The sequence below is a fragment of the Fukomys damarensis genome, unplaced genomic scaffold, assembly GCF_012274545.1.
Source record: "Fukomys damarensis isolate Sample0158 unplaced genomic scaffold, DMR_v1.0_HiC HiC_scaffold_9, whole genome shotgun sequence".
Classification (NCBI taxonomy): domain Eukaryota; kingdom Metazoa; phylum Chordata; class Mammalia; order Rodentia; family Bathyergidae; genus Fukomys; species Fukomys damarensis.
This window is the reverse complement of record NW_022900921.1, coordinates 44,979,833-45,003,008: the sequence shown is the minus strand read 5'-3', so window position 1 is coordinate 45,003,008 and position 23,176 is coordinate 44,979,833. Positions and strand designations below refer to the sequence as shown.

The 23,176-nt window shown below is 44.2% G+C and overlaps 1 protein-coding gene across 8 annotated transcripts in view; it reads right to left on the bottom strand.

Annotated features, from left to right (window-relative positions):
* Positions 1–23,176, bottom strand: part of Map4k4 (mitogen-activated protein kinase kinase kinase kinase 4) — a 157,350-nt gene that overhangs the window by 52,650 nt on the left and 81,524 nt on the right. For all 8 annotated transcript variants that reach the window (XM_019209429.2, XM_019209427.2, XM_019209426.2 and 5 more), the window contains exons 3-6: positions 9,225–9,350; positions 7,981–8,091; positions 3,555–3,645; positions 1,621–1,751 (exon numbers count right to left, since the gene is read on the bottom strand). In XM_019209429.2, the coding sequence (XP_019064974.1) occupies positions 1,621–1,751; positions 3,555–3,645; positions 7,981–8,091; positions 9,225–9,350 (459 nt within the window). The remainder of the gene's footprint in view (positions 1–1,620; positions 1,752–3,554; positions 3,646–7,980; positions 8,092–9,224; positions 9,351–23,176) is intronic.

Genomic DNA, 23,176 nt, shown 5'->3' with positions numbered 1-23,176 from the left:
TAATTAAGCAATAATTCCCTTCAAAACCTCCCTTTAACTAATCAGTCAATGTCTCCTCTGTTGCTCCTTCATGTCTTTATAGCATTAATAAAGTGCATTTTCCTGGCCCATATTTATGTTTACTTTATGTTGCTACCTAGAACTTAATTAAAATTTGCAAAGTTTAAAATACAAGCAGTGTTCTTTATAAAATGCACATAACTGAATTCATGGAACCAAACATGGCTCTCGGCTTCACCCCATGCTGGGCATCTGTGCTCCCCCCTACAGTCACACAAGGAGCTGTCAGGGAGCCGTGTGTGCTCTTTCCCAAATGGCACCTAGAAACATCAGTTTTAAGATCTGCATCCAACTTCACTCCCTACTCCAATAAAGTTCCTAAACAGCAAGCACTTTTGTCTGTTTTGCTCACACCCAAATGGGCACCCAATAAACACCAACTAATGAACAAAAGTTATTATCTGTCAATATTTCTTAAAATCCAAAACATTTTTAAAAAGCAAACAACAGACAATCACTGTCAGAGTATATTTTCATTTATATGCTATCCTCACCAAGGAAATACCTGACACTTGCTCAGCATGAGAGGTTTCCACATAACCTACAGTCCTGTTACAAAGCCAGGGACAGGCCTGTGGACCCTCCCTTACCGTGACGGGGTGTCCTGCACACAGGGATACACAGGCTTGATACTGGAGACTGTACGCAGCACCCATCCTGTGCAAGGAGCTGGGCCTTTCCAATCAATGGGAAAGGCACCAGCCAAGCACAGAGAGAGGGACAGGACATTTTACAACAGGCACAGACCCTGTTGGTGGGGGGCAGATTTTTCAAAAGTTTTCTAAATTTGAAATGTTCTCAAACTTTAAACTTAATAACACATTCAAAGAATGGAAAGTCATGAAGTCTGTAATGTTGTAAAATAGTTAACCTAAGAAATTAAAATTCCTCTGCAACACTGGCTTAAATTAAGCCTTAACTGAGTATTGTAGTAAATACTAAATATACTGGGGACTATCAGGGTATGAACTAAATTTTGAATATTGTTAACAGGTATATTAACCACTCTGGCTCATTTAAAGCAAAGGTTAAAAAAAAATTTTGTAAACAGTCTGTTTAGTGTGTGTGTGTGTGTGTGTGTGTGTGTGTGTGTGTATGTGTATGTGTGTGTGTGTGTGTCTTACACCTGGATCAAAAAATGCATTACTAATTCAAGTCTCTAGAGGTCAGTGTAGGATCTTCAGAAAATTGAAGGACCTAATCAAAGCTGTCAAGCTCTTTAAACAAGAATAGTCAAATTTCCTAGGTAAAGTTACAGTCAGTATATTCTGACAGTGTTTTTATAAAGAGGAAATATGGATTCTAATGCAGTTTTCATGTCAGCAAGCAAAGCAGACAGGAGGATGTGCTAGGCCAACTCCAGAAGAGCACAGGCACAAGGCTGCAGCATGGCTCCTAGAGCAGGAGACTATGGGGAGCAGCAATGGATGGAGAGACAGCATCTACACACAGTACTGGACAATGTGCACCCACAGCAAGGCCTCCATCTTTATCACTGAAAAGCAGCTCCTAAGCAAGGCACAGCACCCCAGCAAGGACCCAGCAGACACCATCCCTTACTCTGTAGTCATAGGTAGCATCTGGGTTCTCATCGCAGGCAATGACCTCAGGTGCCATCCAGTAGGGGGTGCCGATGAAAGTGTTTCTCCGCCCGACTGTCCTGTCCAGCTGAGCACTCACCCCAAAGTCCACTGCGAGAGGATGACAGAGAGGAACAGGGTACACAGTCAGTAAACACGCAAAATGCAGGGGCAATGTGAGGGGGAGGCATCCTTGGGGCACAGTGAGAGGGCGATGCCTTGTGAATGAGCAAGCTGCACAGCAGGCAACGCATGAAAAAGAGCCCGCTCCTGAGCACAGCCACTGAGCCTGCCAGTCCCTCTGCCAGTCTGGATTCTCCTAGGAGCATAGCCTGGCAACCAGTGACCAGCACAGGGCCTTCTACAGGGTGGTGCTCTTCGGTGCCTTCAGAGAACAGGCCTGCCTCAACCATGTGCAAGTTCAGGGGAACAGACCCGAGCCCCCTGACATGGCTTCTGAAGCAGCACTGGGGTTTCTGAGAAAGAACACAGTATTGCTGCACTAAAGAAAGAGCACCAAAAACACAAAAAGAACACCTCCCAAAGCATTTGGCACCTAGGTTACTAAGGGTCACTTCTATCTCCCACCCACCTCAAGGGTGACGGTGGTCTACAGGAAAGACCCTGGAAGGGCAGCAGAAGACCCCCTCTCTGGACAACACCTGCCCTTGAGTCCTGGCCAACATCAGGCCAGGCCACATACATTGCCACGGCCCCGGCAGGAATGCAGAGCAGCAGAACCAGCTCAAGCGCAAGGTCAGAGTGCACTTCTGCGCACACAGCATGGGCAGGAAGCAGTGCACAGCAGTGGGCAATGTTACTGACAGCTCCTGCTCCTGCTGCTCAAGGAAGCCCCAGGCTGAAGAGTCAGCACAGACCTCTTCCTGGCAGCTGATCACAGAGCGACCACCACAGCCTGGCACCACACGCAAGGGCAGGAGAGAGACACACAGCTCTCCAAGTTATCAGTCCTCCTAATGCCCAAGAAGCCCCAGCACAAGAAAGACGTACAACTTCCCTGCCTCATTTCAAACAAAGGTAGGTAGACTGGATTCTTGTAAGCCTAAAAAGGTGTTTTTTAAAATGATGCATTAGTGGAAGAAAAATTACAGCTAATACTGTTGGAAACCTTGGGAGACCACACTATATAAGAATAAAATAGAAACAAGTTCAGATACATCCAAAGGAAACAGGTTAGACATCACTGTAAAATCATCTCTAGGAAGACCAGGATCTGTATCTACTCATGCAGAAGTTTATCTAACATTTACTACATGCAAGGAGATGTTAGAGGTGCTGCCTAAGAACACTCTCAGTGCAGCCGCTTCATTCCCATAACTTACATTCATTCTGGCAAATGAGACAGAAATGTAAGAAAATAGTCATAAATTATAAACTGTAAGCAGTACTGGAAGAAAAAAGAAACAGAGTCCAAGACAGATCAGAGGGTCAGAGAAAACCTCTGCAGATGAGGAAAAACCTGCAAGTTCAAAACTGAGATCAAGTGCCCCCCAATGGTGGGAGAGGGGTCACGACAGTGTATGCAAAGGTCCTGGGGCAAGCCTCTGCCCCCAACCTCAGTAGGGGCAGAGGAAGAAAACAGAAGAGGGTCACAAAATTAGGTGGGAAAGTAGCAGGGGTCAGTTCCTAGTACATTTTATGGGCCAGGTTAAGAAATGTGGATTTTGTCCAAAATAAAATAGAAAGCCACTAAGAGTCTTTAAGTGGGAGAGTAACATGGTTGCATTTAAACATCAGCCTGGCTACCATACAGAGGAAGCAGCAGAGGAGAGAGCATGGGGGAGAGCTGCAGCCTGATTCCCACACTCTCCAGCAAAGAAACAGGGAACACAGGCACAGCGTGGACTTTCGGCTAAATGCACACACAGAGTGTGTCAGGTCACAGGCACATACCAAGTTTCACCTCTGCATTTTCTGTCAGCAACACGTTCTGGCCCTTGATGTCCCGGTGAATGACGTGATGAATGTGAAGATGTGCCAGCCCCTGAGGAGAGATACATGTGAGCCTTACTCTGTAGTCCCGTAAGAAAGCAGCCAGGGATGAATCTCTTACAATGTACAAATGTGGGCCAAGCACTTCTGGCAACTCCTGTTTGGGACACAGGATTCACCCTTGGTGAATTCAAAGGAAGACATCACTCATGCTCCCACACAGAGAGCCCTGACCCTACCACCCAACCAGAGAGTTAACTCCCAGCTGGGACAACACAACGCTCCATACTGTGCCTTTAAGACACACTGTAGATTCCAGCTGCAATTCCTCGGCTATAATTTGTGCTATTTGTATACAGGGTGGACCGTTTCCCACGCCAAGCATGTATCTTTCAGTGGGTGACGCTGTGCTGTATGTGAACCAGACCCATCCATGGAGGTCAGCAGAGGGCTAGAGAGGGTTTTAAGGCTGGCTGTCAGTGCTGTCTTCCCATCACATGGCAACGAAGTAATATGTGCTGGTCAATCCCACCTTCACCCCAAGTGTAAAGTGACTCTGCCATCTGAAAAGCCTTGCACTGCAGTAAAACGTCTTTCTTTTCCAAGAAAACAGGCCCTGCTGGGCATCTAGCACTTTCTGATGACCCTGAATCTGGAGAGAGGCCCAAGAGCACTCTTACGAGGTGGTAGGATACAAACACACTCGCTGCATTCCAATCTACCTACAAGACTGTGGTGCGTTATCTCAGAACTTACTCACTGTTCTGTGCTTCACCAGAGAAGCCAAATGTGTAACTCATCTCCCTGAGACACAGCAACCTCTTTACTCTGAAATATCTCGATCCTAAAAGGACGGGTGACAGGGTGTTCATTTGACTTTTCCCTTATTTTTCTGCATAGCCTCACTGTATTATCATTACTTTGTAGGGTATGAATAAAATACAGCAACTACTGTAAACACTTTTTCATTCATTTACTAGTCTGCTGTGAACAGAGCCTATTGGATGGTTATTTACTCTTCCTTGGGATGTGCAGTGCGGTAAACACGGCACTGACTGGGAAAAGCCACACACATGGATACCCAATTGCCACCTGTGTTTGACACAGTGTGACATCCACCAGCCAAAGTAGAAAGGAAAATGAAGCTTCCCTAACTCTCACAGATTCCTGCTTCCATTATTTCTGTTCATTTCTGTCTTCCAGCTTGTACAAACTTCCTTCTTATACTCTCACAGGGTCATCTTAGCAACTGAGTAAAGCACACCTATCTTCTCACACTGACAAGGCTTTGGTGCTCTTGTCTGCTGCTAGCAGCAGATGCATGAAACCATGCCTGTTTCCCTATCCACCGTGCTTAGGGACAGCTGCTTCTGTGCAGAGAGCTGCAGACACTGTCTCCCAGTGCTGCAGCAATGCTAACCTGAGCTAGGATTACCCAGAACAGGAGCCCTTCTCCTGCATACACTGCCTGGGAGTGAACAGCCACTCCCCTGCCACAGCACAGGTCACGATTGCTCCCCCTCAGCAGAGGGGCCCAGTGTGCATGCTTGTAAGCACCCATCCCAGGGCAAGCAGGACACATGACCTGTAACTGTCTCATCTGAGGACACAGAGGGTTAAATGTTGACCCTCAATACTGGTTATGGAAAGCCCCAAGTTCCCACACTCAGTATGAAATACTCGTTTCCACCAAAATGAGGAAACAGCTACACACCATGGGATGGGGCATCAGGCTGGGAGGAACATGCTGCTTTTGCTGGTTGAGTCTGATGGTCCTGAGACCTCAGCAGGCTGGCTCCGGGGAGTCCTTCCACTGATCTCTGCAACCTGCATACTCACACCTTCCCCGCTCTTACTGCCTCACACCTCCGCTCACAGCTGCTATCTCTACAAAACTGACTCATGGTCACTGCTATGGCACACACACACACACCAGCAGATGACACCCTCAATCTCCCTAAGACACACATCTGCTAGCTTTTGTTCATTTAAACCAAGTCCCTGGAAGTGGGCCGAGGATTTAGCTCAGGGGTGCCACTGCCTGCCTCAAAAGTGCAAGGTCCTGAGCTCAATCCCTGACCAAAAAAAACCTAACCCTGGAAAAACTCCCACTGTGCATGAAACAGTTGTAGCTGTTGTTGTAGATGCCCACTGAGGTAACAAGAGTTGCAGTGTCTCAAAAGGCCATATGCTGTCCCTCTGCCTGCCACATTCAAGTTGGTTAGGGGCTGCAAACAACCAACACTTTGGTTCAATGCTGCCTGAGACTGGCAATAGATGGTTAAACACACTTAGCACATGTGGTGGCAGACAATGCTCATTTGAGTGTATGAAGCCATGCCACATGCCTCAGCAGGCAGCAGCACACTTGACCCTGAGGACGCTGTGCTAAAGCTAACATGCAGTTATGAAATCTTATGTTGGAATTCTACACAAAAAAGGTATGCGGATGTGTGTAAAAACCTGAGAGCTAGCTGTGTGCAAACACAACATATTACACGACAACACATTACACGATTCACATACTCTACTCTCTTTTCCTCCTAACAACTATAATTTCCTAGATCGAGTTGGGATCTGTAACACAGGCCAGGAAATGAGTCCTGAGAGCTGATCCACACAGGGTGTAGAAAAAACAAGGGCCGGAATCAGACACAGGACAGCTAAGCCTCACGGCCGATCAACCTGCTAACCTCATGCTGTCCTGCCTGTTACTTCCACAATCCCTTTAGAGCAGGCAGTGCAGACAGGACAGGCAGGCTCTCCCTCTCGGACTCTGGTTCCTACAATCACCCTGCGCTGAGATGGTAAACAGAGGTGCTTCCACCGCTCTGCTCCCTGCCTCGCATCTTACAAAGGAAGGGCACTGTACGATATTTAAATAAAAAGAAATAAAGCATTTCTCTAGAAATTCTAGATGGCAGTTTTTTAAGCCTGCAGTCCTCTATGAATCTTAAATATAAAATATGGGTAGCTTTACCTGTAACAAAAAAATAAGATGTTATAAATATTACTTACGACTTCTAGTGTACTTGTAGGAAAAGCAAAATTGATTCCAGCTTAACTCCCTAAGTCATATATATTTTTCTTTTTTTGGTACCATAGATCAAACTTGGGACCTTGCACTTGCAAGGGAGGTGGTAGAACCACTGAACTAAATCCCCTGGCACCCAAATCATATTTTAAAAATAGAGTAAATAAAATATAATCAAGTAATTTAAATTGTAATTTAAGGATGGGGTAGAAAGAAAAACTGGTGGTGGAAGGGAGGCCACTAGTAGTTCACACATAATTTTCAAATACAAAATCCTAGGGGCTGGTGTGGTGGCACACACCTGTAATCCCAGCACTCGGGAGGCTGAGGCAGGAAGAGCACCATGAATTTGAAGCAAGCCCGAACCAAATAGTGAGTTCAAGGCCAGCCTGGACTACATAGCAAGATCCTGTCTCAAAAAACCAAAAAGAAAAGAAAAAGAAAGATAAAAAAAGAAAAAGCAAATACAAAATCAGAGACATCCCTCAGGCTGTCAGGATGGCTTTGCTACTCAAAGCAACCATCTAATGGCAACTAAAACAGCAGTTTAGAAACTTGCTCTAAGATCATTAGGCAGCTCTGCAACTGGCTGTCAATGATACTAAACATTAGAACAGTTCTTCTGAAGTACCTTCAACAGATTCTAACAGGTAATGCCAAAGTCCACAAGAGGAATCAGAAAACCAGGGCACCCTAAGCAGTGCTTTGTAAGTAAGCATGTACACAGTTTATTCTTAGAAAGGTAACTATCTGAGATCTTTCTCTTTCCCTTCACCCTGGTCTCCCTTTAAACTCCAAAGCAAAGTTGGTGCTGGATATTTCATGATGGCCTAGAAACCAAATTCAGGGAAATACAAACACTACAGTTGTCCCTAGATATCCAAGGGATTGGTTCCAGGATTCTCTGAATGTCCTCTGTAGAGCAGAATCCAAGGTTGTTCGAGTTCTTCCCCATAAAATGGTACAAGGCTTGCATATTACCTGTACGTCCCTATACTTTCAATAATTTCTAGACTACTCGTAACACCTAACATGATGTGAATGGCATATAAACAGTTGTTATGCTATGTTGTTTGGAGAATAATGACAAGAAAAAGGTCCACACATCAGTACAGGAGCAATTCTTTCCCCCATACTTCTGACCCACAGATACACAGGACTGACTACATTTTTAAGTCTACCTTCTTTAGAGACCTGCCAGACTGAATCATGATGTAGCTTAAAACAACCAAAGCTCACTTGTTACACAGAGCCCTAGCATATAGAACAGAATGATCTGGTATCGAATAACTAACACATAGGCAGACTTGGGGCCTGAGACCAGGGCAAGGCTGTGGGCCTTGCTTTCCTCACCCTCAGGATCTCTCTGGAGATGTAGGCGATCCAGTCCTCCTTGAGCGTGTTCCCTTTGGTGTTCTTCACAAGGTCTGTGATGGACCCTGCCCCACAGAACTCCATGACAAGCTACAGGATACATAGGACACATGGCAATTACACATGAGAGAAGCAGGAAGTACCACCCAGCCATATGTTCTGAACCCCGGCAGGCAAACCCGTGAGCACCTATGGCCGGCACACATGGTCCGGGAGCTGAGAGCCCAGCATTCCATGGCAGGCCTGTATGGTGACTTTCACTGCCCTCTCGCTCCTCCTCCCTTGAGTGCTTGGGCACAGAGAGCCACTATCCTTCAGGACTGCCCAATGACCAGAAATCTGAATGCATACTCCCGACAGCCTTTCCCGGCCTGCCTTGAAGATGGCCCATCTTTCAAACTATTTGGTATTAACTGGGTTTAATTCAAAAGGGGAAAGTGGTTTTAAGCAGTTATGTCATTTTTTAAGAACTGCAAAATACAATCACAACTGTATATGTAAAGTACCTAGAAAATGAACTGAATTGAGTTGTTTTATAATTTTAACACTAACTGGATTCAGGCAATGGAAATAAGGATAATTCTCCCTTCTATTTTCTTAACTTCACAATCTTTTCCATAATGGAGTTTTAAAAACATCATTAGGAAAAATGTCACTCTATCTCTCAGTCTTATAGGTGCAATGCCTTGAGCCTGTCTAGCAGGACAGCCACAGATCTGCCAGTCTCTCGTGAGCATCACCCTGAATACAAACGGGTTCAAAAGAGACAAGGTGCCAAGTTCAATTCAGGAAATTTCCCTGAAATGTCCTGTTTTTGATAAACTAGAATCATTATTATTAACAAGTGAATGACAACACTTTGTCTCTCACTTCAGATGATTTTGTAAAAAAGGCTGAAATTTACTGAGCTTTCATATTATGTGGCTCCGATAAAGTTTTTACTTCATTACTATCAAGCTCTTATTTTCTTTGCTTTTGATCACATTCCTTATAAAAGGTGCCATTTTATTTCTGAAACACGAAGCTCACTTTTTGCTTGCAATGTGAAATCAACCTCACAATAAACAGAGTATCTTCAACAACAAAGAGTGGCTAAGAAAGCCTTTGGAATCTTCCAGTCACTGCCCTTTGTCTCTTCTCTCCTGCCCCATGCACGGTGGTCAATGTGCTTATGAACGCAACCACAGTGGAAGAAAGCCAGCAAACGCAGGAACACCACCTACCCAGAGCTGGTCATCATGTCCTGGAGGGCTCTTTTTAATGAAAGCACCATAGTATGTTGCAATATTTCTATGATGAGAATACTTCTTCAGCATATTTATCTCCAGCTTGATTTCTTCCTCTTCATCCTTAAGAAGAAAAGAAGAAAACACAGTTTTTAAATGATATGCCAGACTTCATTTTTCTCCATACACACAAATATATATAATTAGAAAAGAATAGAAAATTCCCTGTGCAGGAGAAACATATGGATCTACATTCACTCCATCCTCACGGCCTCATTCTATGGAAAGTGATGACAGTCTACGTGAGAGGAACAGCAAGGGAATAGGGAAGAGGAGGCCACAGGCCAATGCCCACCTGTGACCCAGCTGTGACCTCAGGCCATTCATCCCTCTTCTCTGGGCCACAATGTGCTCAAATGGGGCCCAAAAAGTTAACTGATGATACTACTTCAGCTACTACTTACTAGGAAAGAATGTTCTAGAAAATACTGTCAATGCAAATAGTCTGATTCCCATAACTTAGCAAAGGTATGCTAAGCACATGACTGACCACAGTACAGCCCCACCCAGGAAGAAGCTGCGTTCAGGGGAGCCCCCTCAGGATAATACCTCACTGATCAGTACCTTCCAAATGCGGCTCTTTCCCTAGCCTCCTGATTATAAAACAAGGTCTACTGAGGAGAAGAAGCAGGTTGAGAGACAGGGTGAGGGGAATGAAAGAAACAGATGGTCACACAGATGAGGAAAGTCAGCAGTCCTTTTTTACTTGCATCCCTCCATTTCCCCTTTCAGCTAAACTAGTCCCCGGGTCACTGTTCCCATCCTGCTCCACTAACAGGGTGGTGGAGCAAAAAGTCAGTGCTTCTGGAGACTCTCTTGGAAGCATCCTGAACAATCCTTCAGGATCAGGACACATTCTGACAAGTTCTGATGTATGTTTTTCTTTAATCAATGTCTTCTAGGACCTAACTTCACCATTCTAGGGAGAGTCAAGAGCTTCTATAAGCACTGTTTTCACAGCTCATCAATTAAAATTCAAGTACACATTCTGAGGTTTCTGAAGGCTTACACTCTGTACGCCTTCTGATATGAAAAGCATGAACTATGCACACTGATAAATATGGTCGGCAGATGATCATTGTGCACTCCATTTCACTGGCTCTAAAGTGCCTTTGGATAAAGACACTATTACCTTACGTAAAGAAGCCATGGGACAACATTCACTCCAAGACTCACACTGTACCATCTTCAGACCTGGCTATATCTTAAAATCAGTGAAACGTAGCAGCTTACAGACAATCAAGTCTGACCACAGCTTTTCTAATATGACTGAAGCATCTGAATATCATCTAGGAATACAGTGTTTAGCTCAAGGTCACTTGCCAAAATATTTCCCAGGAAGTAAAGAGTCAAATCCTCAAGCATTTAAAACTACACCCCCCAAAAAATACTAATGGAAAATGTAATTCTTCTCTCAAAAAATTTAAGATGAAGTTTATAGATACTTTGAACATTTCTTCTTGATTTCTGATTTTAAAACAGATGACTGTTACACATCTTCTAAAGGTACTTAGCACCACTAACTGTCCTTTACTGTCTAACTGTGAATGCCTTCCCTTGGAGAAAAAGCATCCCAAATAAAAAATCTGCCAATGATTTCTAGGCAAATACAACTAGAATCCCCATTAATGACTAATACTTATTATACAGTTTTTTATGTTATCTTTAGAGTAGTAATGAACTAACTTCTGAATTCTAGTCCTTTTAGTCATCTGTTAAAAACAAGTTTGGTGGACTCATTGCAACACTTAGTTCATACATGCATACCACCCTTACCACTACCAAAACAAACACCTCATTTAGCCGAAGAAATGACAACAGGCAGACTTGGAGTTGGCTAGAACTGAAATTTAAAAACATCACCATCAATTCCACAGATGAAAGCTGAGCTGACAAAACTGTGTGGATGAAGCTGACACAGGCCATGTGTCCTCCACACCCCAACTACTGTGCCCTTCACAGGGCCATGCTCGTGGAATGCAAATGGAGAGGGGCTAGCCTGGGAGCTGGGAGAACCCTTTCCAAAGGGAAGAAAGAGAAGGCTCCCCCTCCTTTTCTCCAATAGCGAGGCAGCTGCTAGCCTCCACCCCCGGGGTTTCACGCAGCTGATGCCAATTAGCATTCTGGATGCTCACCAGCTAGCAAACTCTCACAGCAAGGTCATTGTCTGCCTTGGGATCTGCCCAGGGGACTGGTTTTAGTGGGCTGTGAGAGGAGGGGAGGGCAAACATCTGCATTGTGGCAATGTTCACAGCAGCGCTGGCTGTGTGAATGGTCAGATGACAAGCCTCCCACTTCACCATCTGGGCACACGGGTGTGGATGATCTTCAGCACTTTGTTTGTTTCCCAATGTCTCCTTACAATGTTGTTTAAACTGTTCTTATCTAAATCCTTTCTTGTTCCATTCCCAGTAGGAACCCTGTGAAGAGAGACAGGTGAACTGCAGGTGAGCTAACTGCAGCCCAAGAGGACCTGGAAGGTTCTGAGCAAAATGTCTTTCCACCTGACTCACCTTCTTCACAGAATGAAGTTCTGCACTTTATCTTTACTAATCAGGATGGCTCATAAAATGAGATAAAGATATCTCTAAAAGATTTCTGCACCAAAATGCACAACTAAATATACACTTTATAAATATCTCCTTTTAAGTCCAGCCCTTTAGGAGAGGCTAGCAGCAAATTCAAACCTGGACTGGGCAACTTAATGCCTTATTAAGAGCCTGTCTCAAAAGAAAAAAAGAACTAGAAATGTAGCTCTGTGTGAGAGCCCTGGGTTCAATCCCCAGTAATGAAAAAACAAAAATAAAAAATAAATTTGAATATCCACTTCTTAAAGCCAGTTTATAAGTTTGTTTTAGTCAACCTCCATCTTTATATGACTACAAGGTGGTACAAAAAAATGAGATCACTTTTTACTTTGCAAATCCATTACATCTAAGCATATTATTCAGTACAAATCAAGTTAAAAGAAGCATATTAATCACATTTAATTTTTACATTCAAAGCTACACAACTCAAATTCAACAACTATCTGGATAAACACAAATGAAGAGAACTACGCAGCATAGAGTTCAAACAAAATTAACTTTACAAGATTTGGTCAAAAGAAAGGATAGTGTGAAATAGGAAGAAAATGGCTAAAGGAGAAGTGGGAAGAGGAGGGGAAAGGAAGTAAGGGGGATGTTCTTGAAATCAACATTTTGCCACAGACAACATAAGAGCTCACATTATCTTTTGAAAACTACATTATATTTTGATGAATGTACAAGAACAAGAAAAAAGAATGTTACCAAAGATTATTGCTGAATTGCAGACTTTTTTCTTTCCTCTTTGTTTTTAATTTTCTACTATTGACATGTCCTACATTTTACTAATTTGGAAAAACCGAGTACCAGTTTATTAGGACAGAGGAGTCAACCCCTGAAGAGTGCACAAGGAGCTTCTTCCAGACAACTTCCATGGTCCACCTCCCTCTGTCCCTGGACAGAGGAGGGACAGCTGCAGAGATGGAGCGTGAGCCACAGCGGCCTGAGGGTCCTCCTTGAGGATGCAGCAGGTGCCAAGAGCACTGCCCACGCGGATACCACCTGAGGTCAGGGAAAGACTCAACCCTGACTGTGCATTGGGACCAGCGCTTCCAGAGACAGAAAACAATGCCTGCCGCCATCAACCACAGCAGAAATACACATCCACAGGACTTCAGGGGAGCACCAGTAGGTTCTGACCTAAGAGAGGAGCCAAATTAGTCACAGGGACTAAATGCTGATCTAGTTCTAAAAAAGTTTTTTTAAAGATCCAACTGTTCCCAGTAATAAACTGCATCCCAGAACAAATGTCAGGAATATAAGAATAAAAAAATCCAGCATCTAGTAAGGTAAAACTCACAAAACCTGCTTTCACTGAAAATTGCCATACATGCAAAGAAGTCAGAACACACAGCCATAAGAGGGAGGAGGAGTCCAACCAAAGCAGTCCCAGGAGACAGGCTTAACCAATAAAAACACTCAGCAGCCTCGGACTAGCCCCTGAGTGGCAGTTACAGCTCTGTTTTCTGGCCACCTGCTGGTGAGGTCCTGAGGCCTCATCTGATCACCAGGAGTAAGGAGAGTAGTAAAACTCTCCTTGGAAGACAAATCTTTCAAAGGCCAAGGTGTTAAAGTGATGTGGCTGCAGCTCTGGCCTGGCTCTCATACTCCCTGGAGGACACCAAGTTTCCACAGGGGTCAAGACAGCAACAGGGAACCAGGCCTTAGTTTAAATGTGTGCACAATGCCATTGTGACTTCCAAACACTTCTTTCCTCTTAAGTCACCAGCATATCAGAGAGGGGCCCTCTTTCTTCCCAATGGCTGCTTCCATCTGGATTGAGGGTCATCTGGCTTGTGTCCCACAAGCCCAGAGGAGCCCCCCAGAAGGCCCTCTAGGGGCCACCACACATAACAGACCATGTCCTCATCTGAAAGTCAAAGCTGCTCTCTACAGAAATGACTCAAGAGACACTGACAGAGCTCCACAGACTTGAGTAACCCCAAAAGCAGCACTGCAGTGTTCTGAGTCCTGGCTTTCACTTAGCAACACCAGGTGACCAAATTCAAGCGTGCGAGTCCACTCTGTAGCAGCATGTTCCACTCAGTCCCCATGGAAGGTGTGAGCTGGCATGAATGTGGGGCCCACACCAACACTTCTTGCCACTCCTTAGATCCATGTGAATCATTCCTTCCTACTGCCTGGCACTAGTACTGAGACCTTCAAACAATAAACCTCATCACCTTCTTTCTCCATCCAACCAGAAAGTCATATAATGTGTCTCTCCCTCCCAGTACTGCTTAGAAATATACCCAATCATATAGAGGAAGAAAGCCAGAGAACACAGAACCCGAAACTGCAAACGCCCTAGAGAAATCCCAGCATATGCCCAGCTCTGGGGGGTACCTGACTCCACAGGCCACCACCTGCATGGCACCTGCCATACACGTTAACCTAACAGAGCCCCAGGGGAGTTCTGGTCATAGTAAACCAACAGGCTCAGTTCTAGCCCTCGGAGTAAGTGATCTGAGGAAAATACTATACAGCTGGATGCACAGAATTTCATAAAAATTCATCCTTCCCCATACCACAGCTCACGCCAATGGTGCCACAGCCATGCCAGCCTCAAGTCTCAGCCCCCAAAAGAACCCAGAAAGGCAATGAGAGCATGTGTTCAGGAGCTCAGTGCCTTCCACAGCACTCACTGCTCCCCCTCTACAGTATTAGGGTCTGAGCTCAGGACATCTGTGCTGACCTACATCCACAAAGGCTCTTGCTAAGTGCTTTAATTGCTCAGACTGGGCTTGAACTTGTGATCCTCCTGCCTTGGTCTCCCAAAATGCTAGGATTACAGGTATCCCCTATAGTTCTTAGTTTGTTTGGGTTGGGTGGGGGGCTTGTTATATAGTTCAGGCTGGCCTTGATCTTCCAGCAATCCTCCTGCCTTAGCCTCTCAAGTGTTGGAATTACAGGTATATGCTACTATGCCTAGCTCAATTCTTAGTTTACCATCACTACAAAGAAAAAAGTTCACTAAACACAGGTACTCAGTCTTATTCATGTCAATACTCTTAATAGTACATACCTGCTACACTAAATGTGCTCCACCATGTATACTTCCTTTTTGATGAGTCAAAAACATGAGAAAATTCCTGAGCCTCAGTTTCCTTATGAGGAGAATGAGGACACTAACACCCAGGGGGAGCTAATCCCTATCAGGGCAGATCCTGCCCAGGATCGGTGGAAGACAAGACTAGGTAACACATAAAGCCACTTGGATGCCTAGCAATCTGATTTCTGGAAAGTGAACTATATAATTATCCTTGGCTTTTTCAACTAAGCAGTTAAAACAGTCCTACCACTACCAGTGACAGGGCCAGCCCTGTGAGCTACACCACTTCAAAGTCCAGCACCCTGAGTGGATGTGGGTAGACAGACGATCAATACAAGAGAGAGCACAAGCCAAGCATGTGTGCCCACTGCTGTGACATGCCGGGAGACCCAAACAGGGACACCATGCACCAAGACGGTTGACATGAGTGCATATACTTTCTCCCTGGAGGCTACAGGTGTGGTGCTGAAGCAACATCAGTAACTAGAGATTCTGTCTCCTCCACTCACACAGGGTACAATTATAAGCATAGGTGTTCCCCCTGGAAAAACAAAAAGAGGATATCAGAGGTGGAAACTAAAATGACAGACAGGCAAAGAAAGAGATCTAATCTTCTTTCATATGTGATTCCATCTGGAGTAAGACAAAGGCTGCTGAGAGTACAGCTGTGCTGCAGCCCCTGAGGGCCGATAAGGACATGCTCTGAACACACCCTTAGCATAGTGACCCTGACTATGTATATTTTACCAGAAAAAAATCACTTCTTTTTAATATTATTTTAAAAGGTGTATAAATTAAAATGTTTAAAATGTGAATTTTGATGCACATAGGGATAAAAGTATCTAAGAGAATAAACCTCTAACTTTACAGTAGAAGTCAATAATAAAGGATTATGATCCCAGCACTCAGGAGGCTGAGGCAGGAGGACCACTATGAGTTTGAGGCCAACCTGAGCTATACTATATAGTGTGTTCAAGGCCAGCCTGAACTACATGGTGGGATACAGTCTCGAAAAACAAAAAAAGCCCCCCACCCCCAAAAAAAGGATTATGATCCAACTTATATAGACGCGCGTGCACACACACACACGCACACTCTTCTGCTACTACTCATACAGAACTGGGGACAATCGACTACATGAACATTTCTACAGCTGGAAGAAGCCATTCTGGTCCCAACACAGCTTGTTAACTTGATCTGTCCCCAGATCTACTATTCTCCCTCTACTCCAGGCTGGCGGACACAATGGAGGGGCTGGAGGCTGTGAGCACTGCTCCCCTCTGCCAGCAGTCAAGTGGTACCACCCTGGAGAACACCATGCCTGCCCTCTCCCATAGCCTCACCTCCTGGCACTCAGGTCAAACACAGGTTGAGAGTCTGCCCGAGGACTCTGCCTAGGTTGGAGTTGTAGTTTTAAAAGTGTAACTCTCACCAAGGGCAAGGAAGAGAACACAACTATCAGAAGAATAGAACACCACCAACTACCCATGCCAAGGAAATGAGGCAAGGCAGGGGGTCACTGCAGAGAGAAAGTAAATCCATTGCTTACCACATGCGCACAACACATGGTCTCTCAAATGGCATCTCCTCCTCCACACGTACATACCATTTTACAGAGACCCCAATTTAAACCAATTAACTACATTTCCAAGTAAAAGTGCCTGGCAAAGTCACTAAATGGCCATCTACTAATTTGAATCCAGAAGCACCAAGGACACTAACCCGCTGGAACCTGCCTATCTTCCTCCAACCAGCAAAAGGGACTCCAAATCTATCATGTGCCATTACTCAGAAGCAGAAGGCTAAAAAGGGGCTGACACCCTCTCTGACAGCACATGCAAAGCCTGGCCACTGCCTCTCCACTGGCCTAGCAGGCATTCAGCCTGCCCATCACACTGAGGGCACAGGCACGCGTGCGCACACAGGACCCCTTGGGAGATGGATAGTGAGGGAGGGAGACAGGTGGCCAACATGGACAGGAAGCATGGAGCACAGGGACAAGGGCAGCAAGCTATCCTGGAAGGCAAGGAGACTCCATCTGGGATGTGCTCGCATCGGCAGATTACACAGAAAGAAGACTGTGACAAAGGCTGAACAAGGAATCACACAGCAAACAGAAAGAGGCAAGAAAACCCCAGGTCAGCAGAAATCCATTCATCCTCTCAAGCCCAACCAACTCAGCTACAGAGAAGGCAGAACTGTGTGATACCAAGAATGCCCTCTTTCCTGCCAGAATGGGCAAAAGCTGCAGCCCCAGGTTGAAGTCCCTCAGCAGCAAGTAGAAGGTACACCCCACCCTATAGCTGTCCTACACTCCATACCACACTCTGGCCAAGACCTACACATAAGAGCTCTGCAGCTTCTGCTCACTCAACCGAGTTTAACAATAACAAAAGTCAGACACAAACTGGGGGAAATGCTGAGTTTAACAAGTGACATTTCTTTTTTTTTCTTTTTCGTGGTATCAGGGATCAAACTCAGGACCTGGTGCTTGCCAGGCAAGCATGGAACCACTGAGCTATATCCCTGGCCCTAACAACTGACATTTTCTAAGGTTCACAACCCCTAAAAAGAAAACCTCAAAATCCAAAGGAAAAGGAAATATATACCCCTTTGGCTCAAGAGGAGGGAGGAAGTAAGGGGTTAATGCAGCAGGTGCTTGGTGTTCAAGGTAAGATCCCTCAATAGTTAACCTCCACTCAAGACTGACATCCCTGATTACCCAGGGGGAAAATTACACAATCTCAGAGACATAATAAGGAACAAATTCTAAAGACTTCAGTTCTTGTTAAGTGGTATTTTGATCTTCCTCAGATACTATAAAAACAAGTGCCAATCCAAGAGAAGACTCCTAAAGTCCAATGTAAGAGGTAACGAAGTACTTACATATTATCTATGGATATAGATTAATTTTAGTATCTGAAACCATAATGTAAATATATAAACTCCCATTATATGCATGCACATTATATAGATAGATACAGATCCTGTGGAATCAATTATACTACGGAATCTTTTTCTAAACATTCTTTGAAAAATTGTATAGAAGCTGCTAAGAAATGCATCTCATAATTAATAATGTGAAATAGGAAGTAAAGGGCTAAAGGTGTAGGGAAAGTGGGAATGGTGGGGGAAGGTAATAAGGGAGAGAAAAAAAATATGAGAAACTGAAAAAATGGAAATAAAGTGTTTGTAAATGGGGAGGGGAGGAGGGGGTGAAGGGAGGGCAGGGACAAGGGGAAAAAATGAGAATCAAGACCTATTATGTAAAGGTACAGAATCCCAATGATGAATGTAACAGTACTGTATACCTAGATTGTACCAATAAACTCAATTTAAAAAGTTTTTAAAAAAGAAACGCATCTCAGAGACAGCAATCCTCGAAGAATCTGATTCAAATAAAATTCACCCAGATGGTTTAGCTCAACCCTGTTTCTCCAGCTTCAGGTGAAGGGTGTGGCCATGTTCACAGCATGCCTTCAGCAGCGCTGGGCTATGCAACATGGGTACACACCCGTAAGACAATGGCACTTCCAGCTACTGCAATTTTTGGGTCTGCAAGGAAAATCACATTGGGCTCTTAGATCACTCACATATTCTGTCAAAAATATTTTTGCAACTGATTCTCTGTATTTTCTCCCTAGAACAGCTGTGTTTCACAGCTGCTTCAATTTTTTGTTTCAACAGCTTTACTAACCTATAATTTATAGATCACAGAAGTCATCCCTGTGGCTGTAGTGAGCTTGTTTTGGGAGGACAAATGGGGCACAACAGACTACAATTTTCTTAATATCCAAATGGATGGAGCTGACCAGATGGAGCTGACCTCCTCTGGAGGAGCAGAGGTGTACAGTGGAGAGCATTCACAGGGCAGGGCGTGAGGCTCATCTGCAAACTCTGTGGGATCAGAAGCGGGGCAGAGCAGCCACAAGAAGGGTTGGGCGTCACACAGGCAGGCACAAAGCCGGCAAGGCCCCCACAATGGCTCCCAGCCACAGTGCCCACAGCCCTCACCTTCTGGTACTCTGATGCCACAGTAAAAATACAGCAATGGGCATTCTTCCCTGCCTCCCACTGTGGACAGTAAGAACGCTGACAGTAAAGAAGACCGACAGTCACGAAGATCTGGCACACTGGAGAAGTGTCTCTGGTCTTCACGTGAACCCTGTCTCGCCCTGTATGGCCAGCTGAGTGGAGATGGCAGCTACTCTCACACCCCAGCCCAACCCAGGAACCACGCTGTCGACACCCACCACTTTCCCAGACATAGACACACGTGGCTGCAGCCAGCCAGCCACACCTTGTGAAGATGGCCATCCTGGGCTACAGAGGGAAAAGGACAGGGAGAAGACGGGAAAGGCTGCCGGAGATATGAGAGCAACGCTGCTCCCAGCCCCATCTGTATGCTTTTCTGTATGATGCTATATTTCAATTTTTTTTTTAAAGTTCAGACAAACAAAAGCCACAAGAACTAGTGAGGGTTATACATATGAAGGCACTTCCAAACTCAGTACAAAGATAAGTGAGTACACAGCTATTCTGGAAAAGTGACTTCTTCCAAGCCTGTCCACTATGCTCACACAGCACCAGTGTGTAAGGGAGAAGTAAATGAGAATGTGCAAACATGAAAGAAGCAAGGGCACAGGAGAAATGGCCAGAGCTCCTGTGCTTACAACAAAGGCCCCCAGGACACCATGATAACCAGTACAAGAGCTGCCTGTGTTTGTAGGTCAGTGTCCAGCCAGCCAGCACTGGCATCAGCACCAGCTATCAGTCAGCACTGGTCAGACAGAAGCCGAGAGAGACGACTTAGTACAGCCCACTGTCGTTTCAACTTTAATAACTGTAGTGACTCTAAAGACCATTGAAAACCTCCAAGACAAAGGTTACTACATACAATGGCCAAGGCTCAAAGGGATAGCTGTACATGTATAAGAGTGAACAATTAAAACCTTTTGGATAAGATTATAGCCATAATATAGTCTGGGTTGTGTCATGTCTACTGGCAAACAAAATCAAGTTTCAGGAGCATGTGACCTGGTCCACCAACAATGCCAGTACTATGGTCAATACCAGTGTCTCTCCCACCCCCCTTCCTCTTCCTCCCCCTCAAAACAAAATCAAGTTTCAGGAGCATGTGACCTGGTCCACCAACAATGCCAGTACTATGGTCAATACCAGTGTCTCTCCCCCCCCCCTTCCTCTTCCTCCCCCTCTCCCCCCACCCCTTGTGCTCCTGCAGGCTCTCTAGAGTCTGTTCTTAGCATATTCCTGTACTGATTATAGGCCATTCATAGATCCAGAGCACATCCACAAGACTGTAAACATGGAAGGTGAAATCTCAGACCTAGCTGGCTCCCTGATCTTGTTTTAGATGAATCACGGTGAAGTCAATCCTCTTACTAAAGTTAATACAAAAAGTCAGAATAATTAAAACATAATGATTTCTTGTTAGGCATTTCCTACTTTCCTTGTCTCTGTGTATAAAGCTGACAGGAGAGCGGAGTTCACTTTCTCTAATTAAACAATTAAAGCTTTTCTTCTAAAACAATTTCATTGTGACACAAACCTTTTAAGATTGTGTCTTTCTACCACAAATGTTCAGTGGACAAAGAGTTTAACAAAACTAGGAATTGCTCCTTTTTCATATGGGCTGTTTAGTTTAGACTGAGTCCATATTCAGATCCTATGAAGAGAATTTAAACTGAAAAACAGTTACTAAATTAAATCTGGGGCCAGTGGAGCAAGAGGTTTTTGAAGAGGTTTTCCATTTTAAAAGGGAAAGTGTTTCAATGGAATGGGCAAGGGGTATGGAAACATTTTTTTCCCTCTGTACTGCCTCACTACTTTACTGCATCTCAAAGAATGCCTCATCATACACAGTTAAGACTAGCACAGAGCCGCCATCACTCAAGCGCCGGGAGGTAGCCTGGACCACGATCCACCATGGGAAGGGGAGCCACGCCTGCTCCCGACCCAGCCGCCATCGCTCAAGCACCGGGAAGGCAGCCACGCGGGCACCCCTGAACCCCCATAAGTGACCCCCACACACACTCCAGACTCCTGACTGTGCCAGTCTTTGGACCTACTCTGCAGAGGCAGAGGTGGTTATCAAGGGTATTTTTCTGAGTTCCCAACTTTGAACATCTTTAAAGAAAGGACGTGGGAAACCTGCAATAGAACATTGTGGAGTTCAACCATTCCAAAGGTTGGGGAACTCAATCTGGGCCTTGCAGCCTGAGGTCAGTCAGCATCATGGGGTTCAGCCATCAGCTTAGACCAGGGGACTTGCATCCTCACTCTATCTGAGCCATTAAATGGTAAATACAATATATTGAAATTTTGTTCATTGCAGACATGTTCTGGACTGCTTCTTGATTTCAACTTAATTCAAATGATTTAAGGGTGATAGACTAGTGACTACCACAGGTGGTCAGTGTCTAAGTTGTGCTTGATCATAATGTGTTGCTGATTGAATCCGTTGGGATAAAGCATTGAGGTTGATTTGATGAGCTGTTTCTCTGATGTTATAAAGATGAGAATGTCTGTGGGCTGTTAGAGACACAGAAGCTAGGGCGCAAATATACCAGGAAGATTTGGGTGATAACCCAGAGATTAAACCAAGGACAGTTCAACAACAAAAATAAAAATGAGAAAACACTTAAGGAAGACACGAGGACAGACTTCCAGTTCACCAATGGCAAACAGTAGGGCAAATGAGGATGAAAAGGCCAATAGTGAACCACCAGGACACCATGAACTCAAAGCACAGGAAGTAACAAAACAGATCAATCAGGCTCTAGAAAAATTCAAAACAGAAATAATTTCCCAGATAACCATAGAGATAGTGAGCAAAATGGAAGTCGTGATTCGAGACTCTAGAGCAGAAACTGACAAAAAAATAGATGAGCTCAGGACCATGATAGAAGCCATGAAGGCCCAGCATAAGAAAGAAATGGAAAAAATAAACACCCAACATAGGAAAGAAATGGAATCCATAAAACAGATGCAAACAGATATCCAGGAGATTATACACTCCATAGAAAGTGTACGTAACAGAATAAAAGAATGCGAAGATAGACTCTCAGATATAGAAGATAAGATTGCAGTCAGTGACCATGAAAAGAGAGGTCTCTTAAAAACAGTAAGAGATCATGAGAAATCGATCCAACAACTCCTAGATGATGCAAAGAAAAATAACATAAGACTGATAGGAATACATGAAGTAGCAGGAGAAAATACAAATGACTTAAAGAAGCTGTTCACAGAATTAATGACAGAAAACTTCCCAAACAGAGGGGAAGAATTTGACATTCAGATAACAGAGGCATATAGGACCCCAACTAGCTACAATAAAAACAAAAAATCTACACCTAGACATATAATAATCAAGATCCCAAAAACCCAACAGAAGAACAAAATACTACAAGCGGTAAGAGAAAAGAAACAAATCACATGCAAAGGAAAGCCCTTCAGAATCACAGCAGACTTTTGAACACAACCCTTCAGGTCAAGGAGAGTCTGGAGGAGGTATTTCAAGTCCTAAAAGAAAAAAACCTCCAACTTAGACTGATGTATCCTGTAAAACTCTCTTTCAAAATGGATGGGGAAATAAGACACTTCCACGACAAAGAACACCTGAGAAACTACATGAATACCAAAGCAGCACTACAAGTAATTCTAAACAAGATCCTAGAAAAAGACAATGAAGGCAACAACACCATGAGGCCCAACAGAACAAATCAAATAGGCAAGGCAAGAAATTAAAAGGAGGTGAAAAAGTAAAACGTCAGCAAGAGGCCAATAACATGTCAATAATAAGTCAGTACATATCAGTTATAACCAGCAATGAAAATGGCCTCAACTCACCAATCAAGAGAAACAGACTGGCAAAATGGAATAAGAAGCAAAATCTAACAATATGTTGTATACAAGAAACACATCTAGGACAAAAAGAAGCCCATAGACTGAAAGTGAAAAGATAGAAAACAATTCTCTATGTGACAGGAGCCCAGAAAAAAACAGGGGTAGTAATCTTATCTGCAGACAAAGTAAATTTCAAACCAAAGCTGATTCTAGTATTATTGATGTAGGACAGTACTGTATCATACCTATATGAATGTAAAATATCTTATACCTGCTTTATGATACACAGTAGGGACTGTACTTTATCAGAGCTACATTTAATGATATTACTCAAGAATATTACAATATTCTCTTTCCAGATGATGATTAAGATGCTAATAAAAAAA